Here is a 19672-nt window from a genome sequence, read left to right on the forward strand (position 1 = left end):
TGTTTTTAATGGACATGTTCTGGAATATGAACTTAACTATGTGTTTTTATTTTTTTTCTTTCAGGAGTTTCAATTACTGAAAATTACTTGGAAATAGAAGGAATGGCTAATTGTCTCCCATTCTATGGAGTAGCAGATTTAAAAGAAATTCTTAATGCTATATTAAACAGAAATGCAAAGGAAGTTTATGAATGTAGACCTCGCAAAGTGATAAGTTATTTAGAGGTACGCATTATTTTATATATATGTTATTGTATACAGGGGTCCCAACTCCCGGGCCAACCCGGTTAGGAACCAGGCCACACAGCAGGAGGTGAGCGGCCTCCTAGCGGGCATCACCACCTGAGCTCTGCCTTCTGTCAGATCAGTGGCAGCATTAGATTCTCATGGAAGCACAAACCCTATTGTGAACTGTGTATGCGAGGGATCGAGGTTGTGCACTTCTCGTGGAACAATTTCCTGAAACCATCCCCACCCGCCAACTGGAAAAACTGTCTTCCACAAAACCGGTCCCTGGTGCCAAAAAGCTTGGGGACTGCTGCTGATTCTATATATAGAGGTATTATAGATTGGCCAGACTTTAAGATACTTATTTCTTAAAATAGTAAATTATTTCCAAATAGTAGAATATTTTCTGTAAGTTTTATTAGGTATTTGCAAGAAGAACACTATTAAAAAAAAAAAAGAACACTCTATTAAGTTTCACATCATAGACTGACTGTGGTAAACTCTATCATGGATTCTTACCATAACATTTTCTTGGGTACATATTGAGGAAAGACTTTATAAATGAGATATTTTGCAGTGAAGTTCTTTTTTAAAAACATTTCATAAATAATCCCCTCAGAAGGGGTTTAAAATAATCCTACCTTTATATTACATACTTGTTTAAAAAGTATTGTAATATAATTCTAAGTCCTGATCTCATCAAGAGGAGTAGAAGGGAAGGAAAGTGAAAGATGGGAATCTTTGAATAAGCGGAAATTTTCATTTTTGTGACAGTATTCACCACAAAAGAGAAATGTAAGAGTGGGTTAAAAGAAAAGGATTAAGGAAGGTTATGAACTTTAAAATATAAGATAGTAGCCGGAAAACAATAGTGTTTCCATCTATATATCTTGTTCTAGATATCCCTCAAGATTGGCATTATTTAAAAAACAAACCTGAACTCTAATGAAGTTTTTCTCCCTTTTTAAAAATGAGCCATTTTTGTTTACAGTTGGTAGTGTGCCTGCTGTATTCTGAAGGTCGGACTTCTTAACAGGAAAGTCTGCTTGTTAAACCTTCTGAAGAATGTATTCAGTAATGTTCTGTGAATCCTTTAGGAACTTTGTCATGTGGAAATTCCCAGCCTATTGTGCGGGTAGCTTAACATTGATAGTTTCTAGAGACTTCAAGGGAATATTTTCTTGTGAAAGAGTTAGTATGAACTTAAAGGTTGAGGGAGCTGTGGGTTGGAAGAACCATGTGGGGAGAAATAAGATTTCAGAAATAACAGGAAAAAAGTAATTGGGACTGGTTTTAAATATTTTTTTGCTAATACTTTACCTTTCAGTATGTTAAGGTAATAGTGGTATAAGTGTTAAGAAAAATGGGCTAGGAAAAAAAAAGAGAGAACTTAAACCACGGGGATGCTTCCATTTAAGGTCAATAAGATGAATCAGAGAGAAAGGAAAGTGAAAGGAGAACCAAGAGAGGGGTGGATGTAAAAGTCAAGGAAGGAAGTAAATTTAAGAATAAGTAGTATCATGTTCTGTATAGGGTAATAATTGCTAGAAGACTATCAGATATGGCTACTAGATGACATTGGTAACCTTGAAGAGAATCGTAATGGCAAAGTACAATTGTCCTTGTATATACTCAGTGGATTGGTTCCAGCACCACCTGTGGATACTAAAATCCAGGCATGCTTAAGTCCTGCAGTCAGCCCTCCAGAACCCACATATATGAAAAGTTGGCCCTCTGTATAAATGGATTTCGCATCCCATGGTACTGTATTTTCTATCACAGTTGGGGTCGGAAAAACATCCATGTATAAGTGGACCCACACAGTTAAAACCAGTGTTGTTCAAGGGTCTGCTGTGGTAGGAATAGACGACATTTGCCAGTAGTTAAAGAGTGTAGTAGTGGAAGAGTAGGCAGCAAGTCATATGATAGTGAATAGTGAAAGGAAGGAAAGAGTATGTTAAGCATGTCTGTGTTGAACTGGTGGAAGACTGACAATAAAAAATTGCAGAGGAGGCCAGGCTTACTGGCTCATGCCTGTAATCCCAGCACTTTGGGAGGCTGAGGCGAGTGAATCACCTGAGATCAGGAGTTTGAGACTAGCCTGGCCAACATGGTGAAGTCCCGTCTCTACCAAAAATACAAAATTTAGCCAGGTGTGGTGGTGCGCACCTGTAATCCCAGCTACTCAGGAGGCTGAGTGAGGCAGGAGAACTGCTTGAACCCAGGAGGTGGAAGTTGGAGTGAGCTGAGGACGCACACTGCACTCCAGCCTGGGCGATAGAGCTAGACTCTGTCTCAAAAAAAAAAAAAAAAAATTGCAGGGGAAATGTTCCCCAAAAGGCAAGAGGGAAGATAGGATATGAATTTAAGGTTTAGAAAGAAGAAACTGTCTGAATCAAGAGCAGGAAACAGAAAAGGGGAAAAATGAAAATAATATTTTTACGTAAACTTTAAAAAAATTTTTCTTAATCATTAGAACCTGTGAAATTTTAGGGGAACTTGAGAGAAGTCATGTTGATATATGTGGCGAAAGAGTAGAAGTTACCTGCTGAGAGTGGAGGGGTTGTGGGAAGGAGTTGGTAATTTTAGTACAGTAACAAAGATCTGAAAATAAGAGCTGTAGGTATTATAAGAGAAAGTTAATTAGAGAGGAATAAGAAGATTTCCAGGTGTCACTGAGGGATCTTAAGAGTTAACATTTGTACTGGATCCAGCCAGGACAGTTTTATGACTCAACGATGCTCAGTAGAATTTGTCCAAGGGTAAATCAAAACACCAATTCCTCACCTTGTCCTAGAGGGTGATCTGGCCTCTGCCTAATTTCCTTTTCTTGTTCCTCTTTTTTTTTTTTAACAACTATGATGCACCTACACTGAACATTTAGTTCTTTCTCTTCTGTCTGCGTGAGATGCTTTTCTTTGCCCATGATCTTTCCATTAAGGTTTCTTATTTATTAATTTTTATTTATTTATTTTGAGACAAGGTCTTGCTCAAAAGCTGGAGGGCAGTGGCATGATCACAGCTCACTGCAGTCTTGACCTTCAGGCTCAAGTGATCCTCCTGCCTCGGCCTCCCATGTAGCTGGGACTACAGGCATGCCCCACCATGCCCACTTTTTGTGTGTGTGTGTGTGTGTGTGGAGACTGGGTCTCACTGTGTTGCCCAGGCTGGTCTCGAACTCCTGGCCTCAAGCAATTCTCCTGCCTTGTCTCCCAAAGTGTTGAGATTACAGGCCTGAGCCACCGCACCCAGCCTGGTTCCTTATTTAAATTCAAGCTTAAAGTCATCTCCTCAAGTAATCTTTTTCCAACTCTACAATCACTCTATCATGTGGCCCAGTTTAATTTTATGCATTATTTGTTGACTAAAATGTTCTGTCTTTTGTCTGTTTTCTGTTTCTCTGCACTAGAATGTAAATTGCACAAGAGCAAGTCTTGTTTTTTGGTTCACCACTACATCCCGAGAGCTGACAACATAGTTGATACTTAATAAATATTTGTTGAGTGAATTCATAAAATGAAAATAATCAAGATTCTGTCTTCCTTTTTGCCAGGATAACATGTTTTCAGCTTCAGGGTATATCATGGTAAAATGTGTGACTTTCCCTTTGGACAGGGAGAAGCAGTGCGTCTATCCAGACAATTACCCATGTACTTATCAAAAGAGGACATCCAAGACATTATCTACAGAATGAAGCACCAGTTTGGAAATGAAATTAAAGAGTGTGTTCATGGTCGCCCATTTTTTCATCATTTAACCTATCTTCCAGAAACTACATGATTAAATATGTTTAAGAAGATTAGTTACCATTGAAATTGGTTCTGTCATAAAACAGCATGAGTCTGGTTTTAAATTATCTTTGTATTATGTGTCACATGGTTATTTTTTAAATGAGGATTCACTGACTTGTTTTTATATTGAAAAAAGTTCCATGTATTGTAGAAAACGTAAATAAACTAATATAGACTATTCATTTGATTCTCAAGAACCAGCCATCATCATAATTATGAGTTGTAGGCTCAAAATTGGAAAATAGGTAGTATTTTTGGGTGGTTATTTACTAGGTCCTCTGTGCAGGGAGAAATCAAACATCACACATACTGGCATATCTGACAAACAGTGTCAATATTTTTTAAAGTACAATGGAGAGTCAGAGTGGGAGAAAATGAGAAAACGAAGTTTAGAGGAAGAAGAAAACCAGAAATCCTTCCTTTAACTTCAATTTAGGGGGTAACAGATTAGATGTTGCTGTCTCTTTATTATATGGTAATTATTGGATTTGGGGGTCAACTTTTGTTGGAATACATGGGAAGACCTAGATTTTTAACAGAAAACTTAGGGGAATTTTTTTTTTTTTTTTTTTTAAGACTCTCGCTCTTGTCACCCAGGCTGGAGTGCAATGGCACGGTCTTGGCTCACTGCAACCTCCACTTCCCAGGTTCAAGCGATTCTCTTGCCTCAGCCTCCCGTAACTGGGATTACAGCCGTCCACCCCACACCTGGCTAATTTTTGTATTTTTAGTAGAGATGGGGTTTCACCATGTTGGCCAGGCTGGTCTCGAACTCCTGACCTCAGGTGATCCATCCACCTCAGCCTCCCAAAGTGCTGGGATTACAGGTATGAGCCGCCACACCGGGCCATTAGGTGAAAATTATCTATTGTACATATGCCCTTTCAAAAACCAGGTCCCACAGTGCACCAAAATACCTTTATAAAAAGTTGAAACATGATTTTTAATGAACATATTTGTTGTGTAAAATAAGACATGTTATTCTGGATACGATGTCTCCACACTCACACCATCTCCCATAACTCTCAAAGATCATCTTTAAATTCCTAAGATCCTTGTGTTAAGTACAAATTGTGAAACCTGGATTCTGCCTTTTCTTCTGCCAATATCATCCTATTTTGCATGACCCAAAATACTGCTTCCCCTGACTCTCCATTTCCCCTTTTATAAATGTGAGGCCCTGCTCTGGGAGAGCTTTCTGGGAGTAATCCTTTTAAATTAACTGGGTAAACTGAGGGAAGAGAGGCTCACAGAAGCTATCAAAGATGAAATTTGCATCATACATTTGCACTCACCGTAAGTAAAACTGTAGACTCATTTTTTAGCCAATATAGTCTGTACTGGTCTTACAACTATCTTGTAGATGAAGAAACTCATTTCTCACCAGTTATGAATTGTGTCAAAGCAGGTTGGTAGGAATGGCAGTAGGTATTTACCACTTATTTGCTAGACAGGTTAAGCACTTACCTTGGCTAATCTCATTTAATGTTCACAGCGAATTTAAATTTGTAGTTACTGTTGAGATTCTAATCCCAGAGCTCCTGTTCTTAACCACCATTATACTGCCTGCCATGAGAAATGGGCCCTAAAGAGTTATTTGGGTCAACTAAACATAGGTAGTCAGGGAGTATAAAACACTCCCTGACACCACTTTAACGAATGCTGGAGTAAATCAACTTTAGGATGCAACTTTTTTTTTGAGACAAGAGTCTCGCTTTGTCGCCCAAGCTAGAGTGCAGTGGGGCGTTGGCTTCCTGCAACCTCCGACTCCCAGGTTCAAACGATTCTCCTGCCTCAGCCTCCCCCGAGTAGCTGGGATTACAGGCGCCCGCCGCCCGCCACCCGCCACCCGCCACCACGTCCCGCTAAATTTTGTATTTTTTAGTAGAGACGGGGTTTCACCATGTTGGCCAGGCTGGTCTGGAGGTCCTGACCTCAAGCGATTGCCCCGCCTCAGCCTCCCAAAGTGCTGGGATTACCCACCGCGCCTGGCCGGCAACGTTTTCCTAACGGTGACTGGAGTAGCAGACTGGCGTGAACAGGAATGGGCTTCAGGTGAGGGTCTAGCGTTGCCCCACGGACCAATCCTGGTTGACGAGGCTAAGGGAAGCCCCGCAACCACGCAGAAGCCCTGCAATCTTCCGCAGCGCTCCCATCCTCCACAAGTCCTTACAACAGCCCCGGCACCACCCGCGGGACCAAATGCTGAAGCTGGGAGCGGCGACAGGGAAGCGCGCTGGCTCCCAGAATGGAGGTAACGGCCGCTGCGGCCTGGGAGGCTTACCCGGAATTAAGGGCGAGGCGAGGAGATCCGAAGGAAAAGGAAAGCTTCACCCCAAGTTACCCATTTGCCTCTTTAGGCTGGGTTGCCAGAGCCCTTGGCCTGGGAGAAGGACTTTTAAGGTATGAGTTCTAAAGTGCTCTTTACACCCAAGTATGTTGCTTAGGATCCCAGCCTTCGCTATAGCCACAGGGCTGACCCAAAACCCTACGGAAGTCAGACCTGCAGGCCCCTCTTGAACATGTTGCTGAGAAGGTAGCCATCTATGGTCTGGCCAGACCTAGGAGGTTTTAGATATTTAACTTACCGAAAAATGTTAGACCTGTATTCAGATGAACTGATTTTTGTTACTTTCATTGGCTACGTGATTCTCTGTGATTTTATCCAGATTTTGTGGCTCAGTTTGTAGGAATTGCAACCCAACCCAGCACAGCCCGCATTTCTCAACTAAAAGTGTAAATAGGAGCCACTTTTCCCTCTCCAAATTCTTACCTGTTTTATTTTCATCTTATGTTCTTATGTCTGCAAGCTTCCTCCAGCATTTTTTGGTGGTTTTTTTGAGGGCAGGAGGAAGCAGAAGCCACTAAATAAACTCGGGCTTGGGTCTACACTGAAAACCAAAAATAGATTTAACTTTTGCAAACCAAAAAGCATCTGAGATAGGTCTCAATAAATTTAGAAGTTTATTTTGTCAAAATTAAGGACATATCCGGGAGACAGGTCTGTATGCTTTTCTCCAAAGATGATTTTGAGAGCTATTTAATGGTGAAAGGCAGGCTGGAGGGGAAGGAGGGAGGATATGGTCACATTACTGAATCCACATGTTGCAAGAGAAAAGGAGCAGGTAATGGAATAGTCAGTGTATTGTCTGACGCTCAGTAAATTCACACTGCACGTAAGATACTGTGAGATGTTTAACCTTTTATCTGTAGCTATCTGCTTAGGAACAAAGGAAGGGCAGTTTCTTGGATGACTCAGCTTTCAGCTTAATTTTTTCCTTTTGGCATAGTGAATTGGGTCCCAAGTTTTTATTTTTGTTTCACACTCTTTACAGTACCTAATTAATGCAAAGGAAATAATACATTTGGGGACCCCAAATGTTGATCACTAACTTAACCAAAGTTACCAGACAAATTAAAATACCAATAATGATACTAAAATATTTAAATGACTAGACTTGTTCTTGGAGTGGAGCATTTCGGGCAAGCCAATGTTCATGGATTTATAGTGGCTAAAAATAATCTTGAGGTGAGCCAACTAATTTTACAGATGAGAAAATAGAAGGCCAAAGTGACATATGTGACATACATACATGACATACGTGAGCACACACAGCTAATCTAGTGCTCTACTAGTTCCACTTTAAATGTTTATATTACTGTAAACAAAGATAAGTACTGAAAAAAAAATCAAATTTTACTGCAAAGCCAAATGAAAAATGAGATTGTCACCTTTCTCCCTTTACAAACATAAATAATCAAGAGTTAACTGTTAACCTTGTGAAAGGAAAATAAATCTTGGGGCCCCTAAATCACTAAGCTAAAGGGAAAAGTCAAGCTGGGAACTGCTTAGGACCAACCTGCCTCCCATTCTGTTCAGAGTCACCCGTCTGCTCACTGAAATAAATGCATATCTGATTGGCGTCTCCAAAGGATTGTTCTCCAAATGATGGTTTTTTCCTAGATGAGTAGATCCTGAGTTATTAGGAAAGCTCATTTTAGCAGGTTTGTGAAGTCTCATGTCCTATGAAGAGAAAATAAGGGGAGGAAGGCAGAAAAACAATAAACAAAAGAACAATCCTGGAAAATCTATATAGGCCACATTGTTCTGAAGTCCATAGATCTATAGGCAGGTATGAAAGTGGCTTATGTATGTAAGTAGGTTGCTGTTATTTTCTTCTGAAGTTTAAGTTGTCTAGCTTCACTTTGCAAGGCTTTACGAAAGCACAGCTTAGTTTTCAGTGACTGAAAATTAGGAAAAATGGGGAAAAAGAAGGAAAAAAATTGAAAACATTATTTTGCAGTCTTGTAGCCTGCAAAATAGAAAGATTAGAATTCAGTCCAAAGTAGAAAATAATAAAAATTGAAAAACATTAGGCAAGACTAGAATCTAAGAACAGGTGTACTACAGTTTTTGAAACATAATTTTTCTCCAGTTTCCTATTTTTATTAAAGACAAATCATGGTAGAACTGATTCACTTTATTAAACTTGTTCTGATTTTTTGTATACAGTGCAGCAAGAATAATTATTTGTTTTTACATAGGCTTTTAAATTGGCTTTGATGGAACTTTGTTCCATAGAAGGAATCTCAGATAAAATTTTTTTAAAGCCAAGCCCAGCCATGGATTTGTACCATCAAATACCTATGAGTTGGGGGAATTCCTCTCTGAGGTTCCAAGATAAACTTGGGGCTCCTGGGCCTGTCAGAAAGTGACATTCTTTCTAAATTAACTGAGACCTGTCTCAGATTTTCGGAGTTCACAACTTTATTCTAGAGCTTTCATTTAATCTCACCTGAACTTGATAAACTTGATAAGTTTTATTTTTAAACCCTTCTTCACTGTTTCCAGTAATAACTAGTATGAACCTGAGAACATATCTCAATCAATTTAGAAAGTTTATTTTGCCTAGGTTAAGGATACACTTGTGACACAGCCTCAGAAGGTCCTTACGACATGTGCCCAAAAGTGGTCAGGGTACAGCTTGCTTTTATACATTTTAGGGAGACATGAGACATCAATCAATATGCGTAAGATGTATATTGGTTCAGTCCAGAAAGGCAGGAAGGACAACCTGAATCAAGAGGCTTCCAGGTCATGGGTAGACAAGAGACAAAAGGTTGCATTCTTTTGATTCCTTGATCAGCCTTTCATTGAATACACAATTTAATCTGGCTCAGTGAGTCTCAATTTTTATATAAACAGTAGGGCAAAGGAAGCAATCAGGCATTTGTCTCAGGTGAGCAGAAGGATGACTTTCTGTCCGAAACCCGTGAGGATAAGCTATCAGTTTACATTGCCAGGGTGAAATTCAACAGAACTGTTTTAGGGTAAAGATCTTGAGGCCCACAAGGAATTTCCTTGTGGGCAAAATATGAGGGAGGTACATAGCTTTTAAAAATCTTTGTAGCCATCTTATTTAGGAATAAAATGGGAGGCAGGTTTGTCTGATGTATTATAGTTCACAGCTTGACTTTTTCCTTTGCTTATTTTGGGGGTCCCAAGGTTCATTTTTTTTTTCAGACTAGCAACACACTATTGGACTGTCACAACTGCTCTCAGAGGTTTTCTCTGCTTACTTGATTTTTGGTCACAATTCTTATTCCTCCTTAAAACACTACAAATTAATGTAGAGATATTTTCTCTAGCTTTTAAAAATTCTGTCCCAGTGGTTATCAACTTTGAGCATAATCAGAATCACCTGGAGAGCTTATTAAGCGCTGATTGTTAGACACTGTGCCCACAGTTCCTAATCTTGAGGGTCTGGGGTGGGACTGAAAATTTTCACTTCTAGTAAGTTTCCAGATGATGCTAATGCTACTTGTTAGGGAGCCACACTTGGAGAACCACTGCTCTATCTCATGTATCAAAGTTCCCCTAACAGTCAATCTCAAGTCAATTTCTATAAGCCCGTATTTCTTACTGACTTCTACTAAAATCTGCCAGACAAAAAACAAACCAGGGCTTAGAAGATCTCAACCTGACTATGCTGTTTATAGACATCCATTTCTTCATCTCTGAAATTAAGATGCTGAACTTGATCTCCAAGTACACAATCGTTTCTAACATTCTGTTATTTTGTTTCTTCCTGTTTTTTTTTTTTTGAGTGTCAGCAGGATTTGAAACAACCTTTTTCCCCTTACTTATGTCTACTATTAAACATATTTAAATACCTCTGAACTAGCTCACTTTTTCATAAAATCTTTTAAACTAAAGCTGGGAGGGGTAGACTTCTTCCACTCTACTTTAGTTGGACACAAAATCACTATAACAAACTCCTTCATCTCTATCTCCTTTACTTATAGCTACATTTCTTAGTTTATTCAGTGATATTTATTATTACAGCACTCAGTACTACTGAACAGAGAATATAGAGAGAAGACATTCCTTGCCCTCTAGAGGAAACAAAATAAGAGCAATATAATATAAATGTTTTGGTGAGGTTATGTAGTATTGTTAATCTATATGGGTCTGCAGCACCCTCTTGGAAACCAACCTAAAGTTTCTAGTTGTTCCTTAAATTAAATAGTTTTTTAATTTATAAAGAACTTAAATATTCAAATAGAATTTTCTAGTTAACATTTACACCCAGATGCTTAATAAGACAAAGTAATGACTGGTAATTTAAAATGATCTTTAATTTTGAACTTATTTGATATTTAAGAACTTTCTTATAGGTATTTTAGTTATGTTTTGTAATTTAGATGATAGAAATGAATGAGTTAAGAAACAGGCAAGAAATTGTGAATGGAGCGAACATATTTATGGGGAAAAGTGGTATGTTTTCATGTTCTTTCTTTACAGAGGCATTTTTGTTTTTAAAGTGGCTTTAATTTTACTTTAGACACTGGTAAATTACAGCATCTTAACTTGCAAGATGGTGATGCTGTACTGTCAAAAATATATTTTAAGTAATTCACTAATAACAATAGCAAAAAAAATTCTACATTTTTACATGTAAATTACTAAATACGTATGATATTCGTTATCTATTTTGAAGTTATTTGCACTCTTTTTTGGTCTTTTCTCCTTAGTTTTCTTAGTCAATAGCTGTTGTAGAAGAAACACTTTCCCATATACATAGTAATAATTCTTGATCCCAGATGAAAACAAGATTCCCAGCCACACACACACATTCAGCTTTTAAATTGTCAAAGACTTTATTGAAGCAATTCAGTTTTAGCTGTATTCCCCCATAAAAAAATAAAATAAAATGTCCAATCCTCTGCCCCTAAATTGAAAGGACAGTACTTCATGTTTTGTAGGTTTCTTTGTTATGAGTTTGAGGATACTCTGTTTATGCTAGTATATGAGTATAGGACTTCTCCAACTTTAATGTGCATATGAATCTCTCTGGGCTTCTCTGATTAAGTAGGTCTGGGGTAGAGTCTGATATTCTGCATTTCCAGCAAGTTCTCTGGTGATGCTGATGCTGCTGGTTCAGGGATAACACTTGGATTAGCAAGAGTGCACATAATCCTGAAGCCCTAGATTCCTGAAATAGAATACAGATAGATTTTTAATGCAAATATACACTGAAAATAAAATAATCAGATTAATGAATCTGCTTATGGCTCTCTATTTGGGAAGTCAGGTTTGTGTTTTCTCATGGGACATCATTCTTTATTTAGAAAATCAGATTTACATATCTCAAAAATGTTATGAGGTAGCTGGATCTGCCATCATTTCTTTATTGTACACACAGGCATACCCCCCATGAAGAGGTGGGATCTGTTCCTCCACTCTCGAATCTGAGCTAGTTTATGATTACTTTGCCCGTTAGATTATAACAGACTTGATGCCATACAACTTCCAAAACTACATCATAGAAACCTTGCAGCCTTCCTGGCTATCTTGAAATGGTAACTGTGGGGAAGCTAATCACCTTGTGAGAAGTCAGTCTACCCTGAGTCTGCCATTGTGTAAAAAGTACAAGCTAGCCAGATAAAGAGAGTGTGTGTGGAGAAAGAGATATTTGACTAGTTCCCAGTTGTTACAATCATCTCAGCTCTGGTGCCAGACATTGAGTAAAGACATCTTTGGATAACTTCACTCTCAGCAGCCATCTGATTACAACTATATGAGGTAGCTCAAGTGAGAACCACCCAGCTGAGCTCGTTAACCCCCAGAACCATGAAATAAAAATTGCTGAACCATTAAATTTTGTGGTGATTTGTTTTGAAGAGATAGATAAGCAGAACACTTACATTATGCTAATTTGAGGAGTTTTATTACTGAAATGCCTTTTTGGTCTTCCAGAAAATGATCAGTATAGGGATTGGAAATTCATCTGACGTTTTCTACAAATAATATTATGGTCTTGATTTTTTACATAAATATGTAGCATTTCATTTTTTAAATTAAAATGTTCTAGCATTAATTTTTATTTTATTTTATTTTATTGAGATGGAATTTGACTCTTGTCACCCAGGCTGGAGTGCAATGGTACAATCTCGGCTCACTGCAACCTCCACCTCCCGGGTTCAAGCGATTCACCTGCCTCAGCCTCCCCAGTAGCTGGGATTACAGGTTCCCACCACCAAGCCCAGCTAATTTTCGTATTTTTAGTAGAGACGGGGTTTCACCATGTTGGCCAGGCTGGTCTTGAACTCCTGACCTCAGGTGATCCACCTGCCTCAGCCTCTCAAAGTGCTGGGATTACAGGCATAAGTCACTGTGCCCAGCCTAAATGTTCTAGTATTAATTTATGTATGAGTCATGTCTTATGATGCCTTGGAGATTGGGGATACCAGTATTTTTGAGGCTTCTTTATAGATCTAATTTGTTGCTTTGTCACATAACCACTAGGGTTTTCCATTTTCACCTATCCAGGCAATCAAACTAGGAGTGAGAAAACAATTAATATACTTTATTGAACATTAGCTTCTCTTTTAACTTTGATCCATGTCATGTTTTGTCTAGATATTGCTCCCCACAGTAGTTTCTTGAGGTACTCTCCTTTGAGCATTACTTCTTTCATAAGGAATGATTTAGTCCCATTTACAAACTTATTTATTTACTCAGTATTTACCAAACATCTATCATAAACATCCTGGGAGATTGAAGACACAGAGCAATTCAAAATTAAAACATAATCTGTCCTCAAGAAGATTTTGGTCTTAAGTGAGAAAAGTCCACAAATAACCATAATAAACCAATGTTAAGTCGGAAGAATAGAAATGCAGGAGGGATCAGAATAAATAAACGTCATATCAGCAAGTTGATCAGCTTCATGAAGAAAATGGCATTTGAGCTCAGCAATGAGGGCTGGGAAGGTTTTCTTTTTTGTTTTTTAATTAGAAGTTAAGGCATTCTAGACATAGGGAAGAAAAGGATAGAGGTACTAGGTATGAAACATTCAGAACTGTGCCATAGCAAACATTCAGAACTGTGCCATATGTGCCATAACAAAGCTATGGCAGCAAGGTGTGAGAGAGAAACTCAAGTCCAGTTAGAGGCCTGTTGCAGTAGTTAGAGCACACACACAAAAATGCAGGCCCTGAAAATTAGAAGGAAGAACAAAGATTAGTGGAGATGAACTCAATAAGACTTGCTCTTGCTTTTTTTAAAAATTTTTTTTATTATTATACTTTAAGTTCTGGGATACATGTGCAGAACATGCAGATTCGTTACATAGGTATACACGTGTCATGGTGGTTTGCTGCACCCATCAACCCATCATCTATTTTAGGTATTTCTCCTAATGCTATCCCTTCCCTAGCCTCCCACCCGCTGAGAGGCCCCAGTGTGTGATGTTCCCCTCCCTGTGTCCATGTGTTCTCATTGTTTAACTCCCACTTATGAGTGAGAACACGCAGTGTTCCTGTGTTAGTTTGCTGAGAGTGATGGTTTCCAGCTTCATCCATGTCCCTGCAAAGACCATGAACTCATCCTTTTTATGACTGCATAGTATTCCATGGTGTATATGTGCCACATTTTCTTATTCCAGTCTATCATTGATGGGCATTTGGGTTGGTTCCAAGTCTTTGCTATTGTTGACAGTGCCGCAATAAACCTACATGTGCATGTGTCTTTATAATAGAATGATTTATAATCCTTTGGGTGTATACCCAGTAATGGAATTGCTGGGTCAAATGGTATTTCTGGTTCTAGCTCCTTGAGGAACTGTTCCACAATGATTGAACTAATTTACACTCCTGCCAACAGTGTAAAAGCGTTCCTATTTCTCCACATCCTCTCCAGCATCTGTCGTTTCTTTACTTTTTAATGATCTCCATTCTAACTGGTGTGAGATGGTATCTCATTGTGCTTTTCATTTGCATTTCTCTAATGACCAGTGATGATGAGCTTTTTTTCATGTTTCTTGGCCACATAAATGTCTTCTTTTGAGAAGTGTCTGTTCATATCCTTCACCCACTTTTTGATGGTTTTTTTTTTCTTGTAAATTTGTTTATTTGTAGATTCTGGATATTAGCCCTTTCTCAGATGGATAGATTGCAAAAATTTTCTCCCATTGTGTAGGTTGCCTGTTCACTCTGATGATAGTTTCTTTTGCCCTGCAGAAGCTCTTTAGTTTAATTAGATCCAATCTGTCAATTTTGGCTTTTGTTGCCATTGCTTTTGGTGTTTTAGTCATGAAGTCTTTGCCCCTGCCTGTGTCCTTAATGGTATTGCCTAGGTTTTCGTCTAGGGTTTTTATGGTTTTAGGTCTTATGTTTAAGTCTTTAATCCATCTTGAGTTAATTTTTGTATAAGGTATAAGGAAGGGGTCCAGTTTTAGCTGCATCTGGCTAGCCAGTTTTCCAAACACAATTTTTTAAATAGGGAATCCTTTTCCCATTGCTTGTTTTTGTCAGGTTTATCAAAGATCAAATGGTTGTAGATAGGCAGGATTATTTCTGAGGCCTGTTCTATTCCATTGGTCTATATATCTATTTTGGTACCAGTACCATGCTGTTTTGGTTACTGTAGCCTTGTAGTATAGTTTGAAGTCAGGTAGTATGATGCTTCCAGCTTTGTTCTTTTTGCTTAGGATTGTCTTGGCTATTCAGGCTCTTTTTTGAAATTTAAAGTAGTTTTTTGTAAATCTGTGAAGAAACTCAATGGTAGCTTGATGGGGATAGCATTGAATCTATAAATTACTTTGGGCAGTATGGCCATTTTCATGATATTGATTCTTCCTATTCATGAGCATGGAATGTTCTTCCCTTTGTTTGTGTCCTCTCTTATTTCCTTGAGCAGTGGTTTGTAGTTCTCCTTGAAGAGGTCCTTCACATCCCTTGTAAGTTGTATTCCTAGGTATTTTATTCTCTTTGTAGCAATTGTGAATGGGAGTTCACTCATGATTTGGCTCTCTGTTTGTCTGTTATTGGTGTTTAAGAATGCTTGTGATTTTTGCACATTGATTTTGTATCCTGAGACTTTGCTGAAGTTGGTTGTCAGCTTAAGGAGATTTTGAGCTGAGATGATGGGGTTTTCTAAATATACAATCATGTCATCTGCAAACAGGGACAATTTGACTTCCTGTCTTCCCAGTTGAATACCCTTTCTTTCTTTCTCTTGCCTGATTGGAGAACTTCCAATACTATGTTGAATAAGTGTGGTGAGAGAGGGCATCCCTGTCTTGTGCCATTTTTCAAAGGGAATGCTTCCAGCTTTTGCCCATTCAGTATGATATTGGCTGTGGGGTTGTCATAAATAGCTCTTATTATTTTGAGATATGTTCTATCAATACCTAGTTTATTGAGAGTTTTTAGTATGAAGGGGTGTTGTATTTTGTCAAAGGCCTTTTCTGCATCTATTGAGAAAATCATGGGTTTTTGTCATTGGTTCTGTAAATGTGATGGATTACATTTATTGATTTATATATATTGAACCAGTCTTGCATCCCAGTGATGAAGCCGGCTTGATCGTGTTGGATAAGCTTTTTGATGTGCTGACGCATTCGGCTTGCCAGTATTTTATTGAGGATTTTCGCATTGATGTTCATCAGTGATATTGGCCTGAAATTTTCTTTTTTGTGTCTGCCAGGTTTTGTTATCAGGATGATACTGGCCTCATGAAGTGACTTAAGGAGGATTCCCTCTTTTTCTATTGTTTGGAATAGTTTCAGAAGGAATGGTACCCTCTCCTCTTTGTACCTCTGGTAGAATTCGGCTGTGAATCCGTCTGGTCCTGGGCTTTTTTTGGTTGGTAGGCTATTAATTACTGCCTCAATTTCCGAACTTATTATTGGCCTATTCAGGGATTCAACTTCTTCCTGGTTTAGTCTTGGGAGGGTGTATGTGTCCAGGAATTCATCCATTTCTTCTGCATTTTCTAGTTTATTTGCATAGAGTTGTTTATAGTATTATCTGATGGTAGTTTGTGTTTCTGTGGGATCAGTGGTGATATTCCCTTTACCATTTTGTATTGTGTCTATTTGATTCTTCTCTCTTTTCTTCTTTATTAGTCTGGCTAGCGGTCTATTTTGTTAATCTTCTCAAAAAACCAGGTCTTGGATTGATTGAGTTTTTAAAGGGTTTTTCGTGTCTCTATCTCCTTCAGTTCTGCTGTGATCTTAGTTATTTCTGGTCTTCTGCTAGCTTTTGAATTTGTTTGCTCTTGCTTCTCTAGTTCTTTTAATTGTGATGTTAGGGTGTCAATTTTGCATCTTTGCTGCTTTCTCCTGTGGGCATTTAGTGCTATAAATTTCCCTCTAAACACTGCTTTAGTTGTGTCCCAGAGATTCTGGTACTTTGTGTCTTTGTTCTCATTGGTTTCAAAGAACTTATTTATTTCTGCCTTAATTTTGTTATTTACCCAGTAGTCATTCAGGAGCAGGTTGTTCAGCTTCCATGTAGTTGTGTGGTTTCAAGTGAGTTTCTTAATTCTGAGTTCTAATTTGATTGCACTGTGGTCTGAGAGACAGTTTGTTATTATTTCTGTTCTTTTGCATTTCCTGAGGAGTGTTTTCTAGTTATGCGGTCAATTTTAGAATAAGTGCAATGTGGTGCTGAGAAGAATGTATATTCTGTTGATTTTGGGTAGAGAGTTCTGTAGATGTCTATTAGGTCTGTTTGGTCCAGAGCTGAGTTCAAGTCCTGAATATCCTTGTTAATTTTCTGTCTTGTTGATCTATCTAATATTGACAGTGGGGTGTTAAAGTCTCCCACTATTATTGTGTGGGAGTCTAAGTCTCTTTGTAAGTCTCTAAGAACTTGCTTTATGAATCTAGGTGCTCCTGTATTGGGTGCGTATATATTTAGGATAGTTAGTTCTTCTTGTTGCATTGATCCCTTTACCATTATATAATGCCCTTCTTTGTCTTTTTTAAAAAAATCTTTGTTAGTTGAAAGTCTGTTTTATCAGAGACTAGGATGGCAACCCCTGCCTTTTTTGCTTTCTATTTGCTTGGTAAATATTCCTCCATCCCTTTATTTTGAGCCTGTATGTGTCTCTGCACATGAGATGTGTCTCCTGAATACAGCACACTGATGGGTCTTGACTCTATCCAATTTGCCAATCTGTGTCTTTTAATTGGGGCATTTAGCCCATTTACATTTAAAGTTAATATTATGTGTGAATTTGATCCTGTCATTATCATGCTAGCTGGTTATTTTCCCCGTTAGTTGATGCAGTTTCTTCATAGTGTCGATGGTCTTTCAAGTTGGTATGTTTTTGCAGTGGCTGGTATCGGTTTTTCCTTTCTATATTTAGTGCTTCCTTCAGGAGCTCTTGTAAGGCAGGCCTGGTGGTGACAAAATCTCTCAGCATTTGCTTGTCTGTGAGGGATTTTATTTCTCCTTCACTTATGAAGCTTAGTTTGGCTAGATATGAAATTCTAGGTTGAAAGTTCTTTTTTTTTCCTTTTTTTTTTTTTTTTTTTTTTTGAGACAGTCTCATTCTGTTGCCCATGCTGGAGTGCAGTGGTGTGATCTCGGCTCACTGCAACCTCTGCCTCCCGGGTTCAAGCGATTCCCCTGCCTCAGCCTCCCAAGTAGCTGGGACTACAGCCCCATGCCACCATGCCTGGCTAATTTTTTGTATTTTTAGTAGAGACGGGGTTTCACCGTGTTAGCCAGGATGGTCTCAATCTCCTGACCTCATGATCCGCCCACCTCGGCCTCCCAGAGTGCTGGGATTACAGATGTGAGCCACCAAACCCGGCCGAAAATTCTTTTCTTTAAGAATGTTGAATATTGGCCCGCGCTCTCTTCTGGCTTGTTAGGGTTCCTGCAGAGAGATCTGCTGTTAGTCTGATGGGCTTCCCTTTGTGGGTAACCCGACCTCTCTCTGTGGCTGCCCTTAACATTTTTTCCATTATTTCAACCTTGGTGAATCTAATGATTATGTGTCTTGGGGTTGCTGTTCTCAAGGTGTATCTTTGTGGTATTCTCTGTATTTCCTGGATTTGAATGTTGGCCTGTCTTGCTAGGTTGGGAAAGTTCTACTGAATAATATCCTGAAGAGTGTTTTCCAACTTGTTTCTGTTCTGCCCATCACTTTCAGGTACACTGATCAAATGTAGATTTGGTCTTTTCACATAGTCCCGTATTTCTTGGAGGTTTTGTTCATTCCTTTTCACTCTTTTTTCTCTAATCTTGTCTTCACACTTTATTTCATTAAGTTGATTTTCAATCTCTGATATCCTTTCTTCTGCTTGATCGATTCAGCTATTGATACTTGTGTATGCTTCACGAAGTTCTCATGCCGTGTTTTTCAGCTCCGTCAAGTCATTTATGTTCTTCTCTAAACTGGTTATTCTAGTTAGCAATTCCTGTAACCTTTTTTCATGGTTTTTAGCGTCCGTGCATTGCATTAGAACATGCTCCTTTAGCTCAGAGGAGTTCGTTATTACCCACCTTCTGAAACTTACTTCCGTCAATTCGTCAAACTCATGATCTGTCCAGTTTTGTTCCCTTGCTGGCGAGGAGTTGTGATCCTTTGGAGGAGAAGAGGCGTTTTGGTTTTTGGAATTTTCAGCCTTTTTGCACTGGGTTTTTCTCATCTTCGTGGATTTATCTACCTTTGGTCTTTGATGTTGGTGACTTTCGGGTGCGGTTTCTGTGTAGACATCCTTTTTGTTGATATTGATGCTATTCCTCTATGTTTGTTAGTTTTCCTTCTAACAGGCCCCTCTGATGCAGGTCTGCTGGTATTTGCTGGTGGTCCATTCCAGACCCTGTTTGCATGGGTATCACCAGCAGAGGCTGCAGAGCAGCAAAAATTGCTGCCTGTTCCTTCCTCTGGAAGCTTCGTGCCAGATGGGCACCTGCCAGTTGACAGCCAGAGCTCTCCTGTATGAGGTGTCTATCAACCCCTGCTGGGAGGTGTCTCCTAGTCAGGAGGCACAGGGGTCAGAGACCCACTTGAGGAGGCAGTCTGCCCATTAGCAGAGCTTGAGTGCTGTGCTGGGAGATCTGCTGCTCTCTTCAGAGTTGGTAGGCAGGAATGTTTAAGTCTGCTGAAGCTGCACCCAGAGTCACCCCTTCCCCCAGGTGCTCTGTCCCAGGGAGATGGGAGTTTTATCTCTAAGCCCCTGACAGAGGCTGCTGCCTTTCTTTCAGAGATGCCCTGCCCAGAGAGGAGGAATCTAGAGAGGCAGTCTGCCTACAGCAGCTTTGCCTAGCTGCGGTAGGCTCTGCCCAGTTCCAACTTCCTGGTGGCTTTGTTTACACTGTGAGGGGAAAATCGCCTACTCAAGCCTCAG

General features: G+C 39.2%; 2 protein-coding genes across 41 annotated transcripts in view; both read left to right on the forward strand.

Annotated features, from left to right (window-relative positions):
• Window positions 1-4201, forward strand: part of PMS1 (PMS1 homolog 1, mismatch repair system component) — a 94114-nt gene extending 89913 nt beyond the window's left edge. For all 39 annotated transcript variants that reach the window (XR_010150169.1, XR_010150170.1, XR_010150166.1 and 36 more), the window contains 2 exons: window positions 65-225; window positions 3844-4201. Coding sequence is in view for 34 of the 39 variants with exons in the window: in XM_016950181.4 (XP_016805670.1) it covers window positions 65-225; window positions 3844-4008 (326 nt within the window). In the remaining 5 variants the exon portion in view is untranslated. The remainder of the gene's footprint in view (window positions 1-64; window positions 226-3843) is intronic.
• A 1632-nt stretch (window positions 4202-5833) lies between these two features.
• The window catches only part of C2BH2orf88 (chromosome 2B C2orf88 homolog), a 328152-nt gene continuing 314313 nt past the window's right edge, over window positions 5834-19672 (forward strand). Inside the window, exon 1 of one of the 2 annotated variants that reach the window (XR_010150175.1) lies at window positions 5834-6422. Coding sequence is in view for 1 of the 2 variants with exons in the window: in XM_063791380.1 (XP_063647450.1) it covers window positions 6222-6422 (201 nt within the window). In the remaining variant the exon portion in view is untranslated. The remainder of the gene's footprint in view (window positions 6423-19672) is intronic. The other variant, XM_063791380.1, reaches the window with a different exon arrangement.

The sequence above is a fragment of the Pan troglodytes genome, chromosome 13 (assembly GCF_028858775.2).
Source record: "Pan troglodytes isolate AG18354 chromosome 13, NHGRI_mPanTro3-v2.0_pri, whole genome shotgun sequence".
Taxonomy (NCBI): Eukaryota; Metazoa; Chordata; class Mammalia; order Primates; family Hominidae; genus Pan; species Pan troglodytes.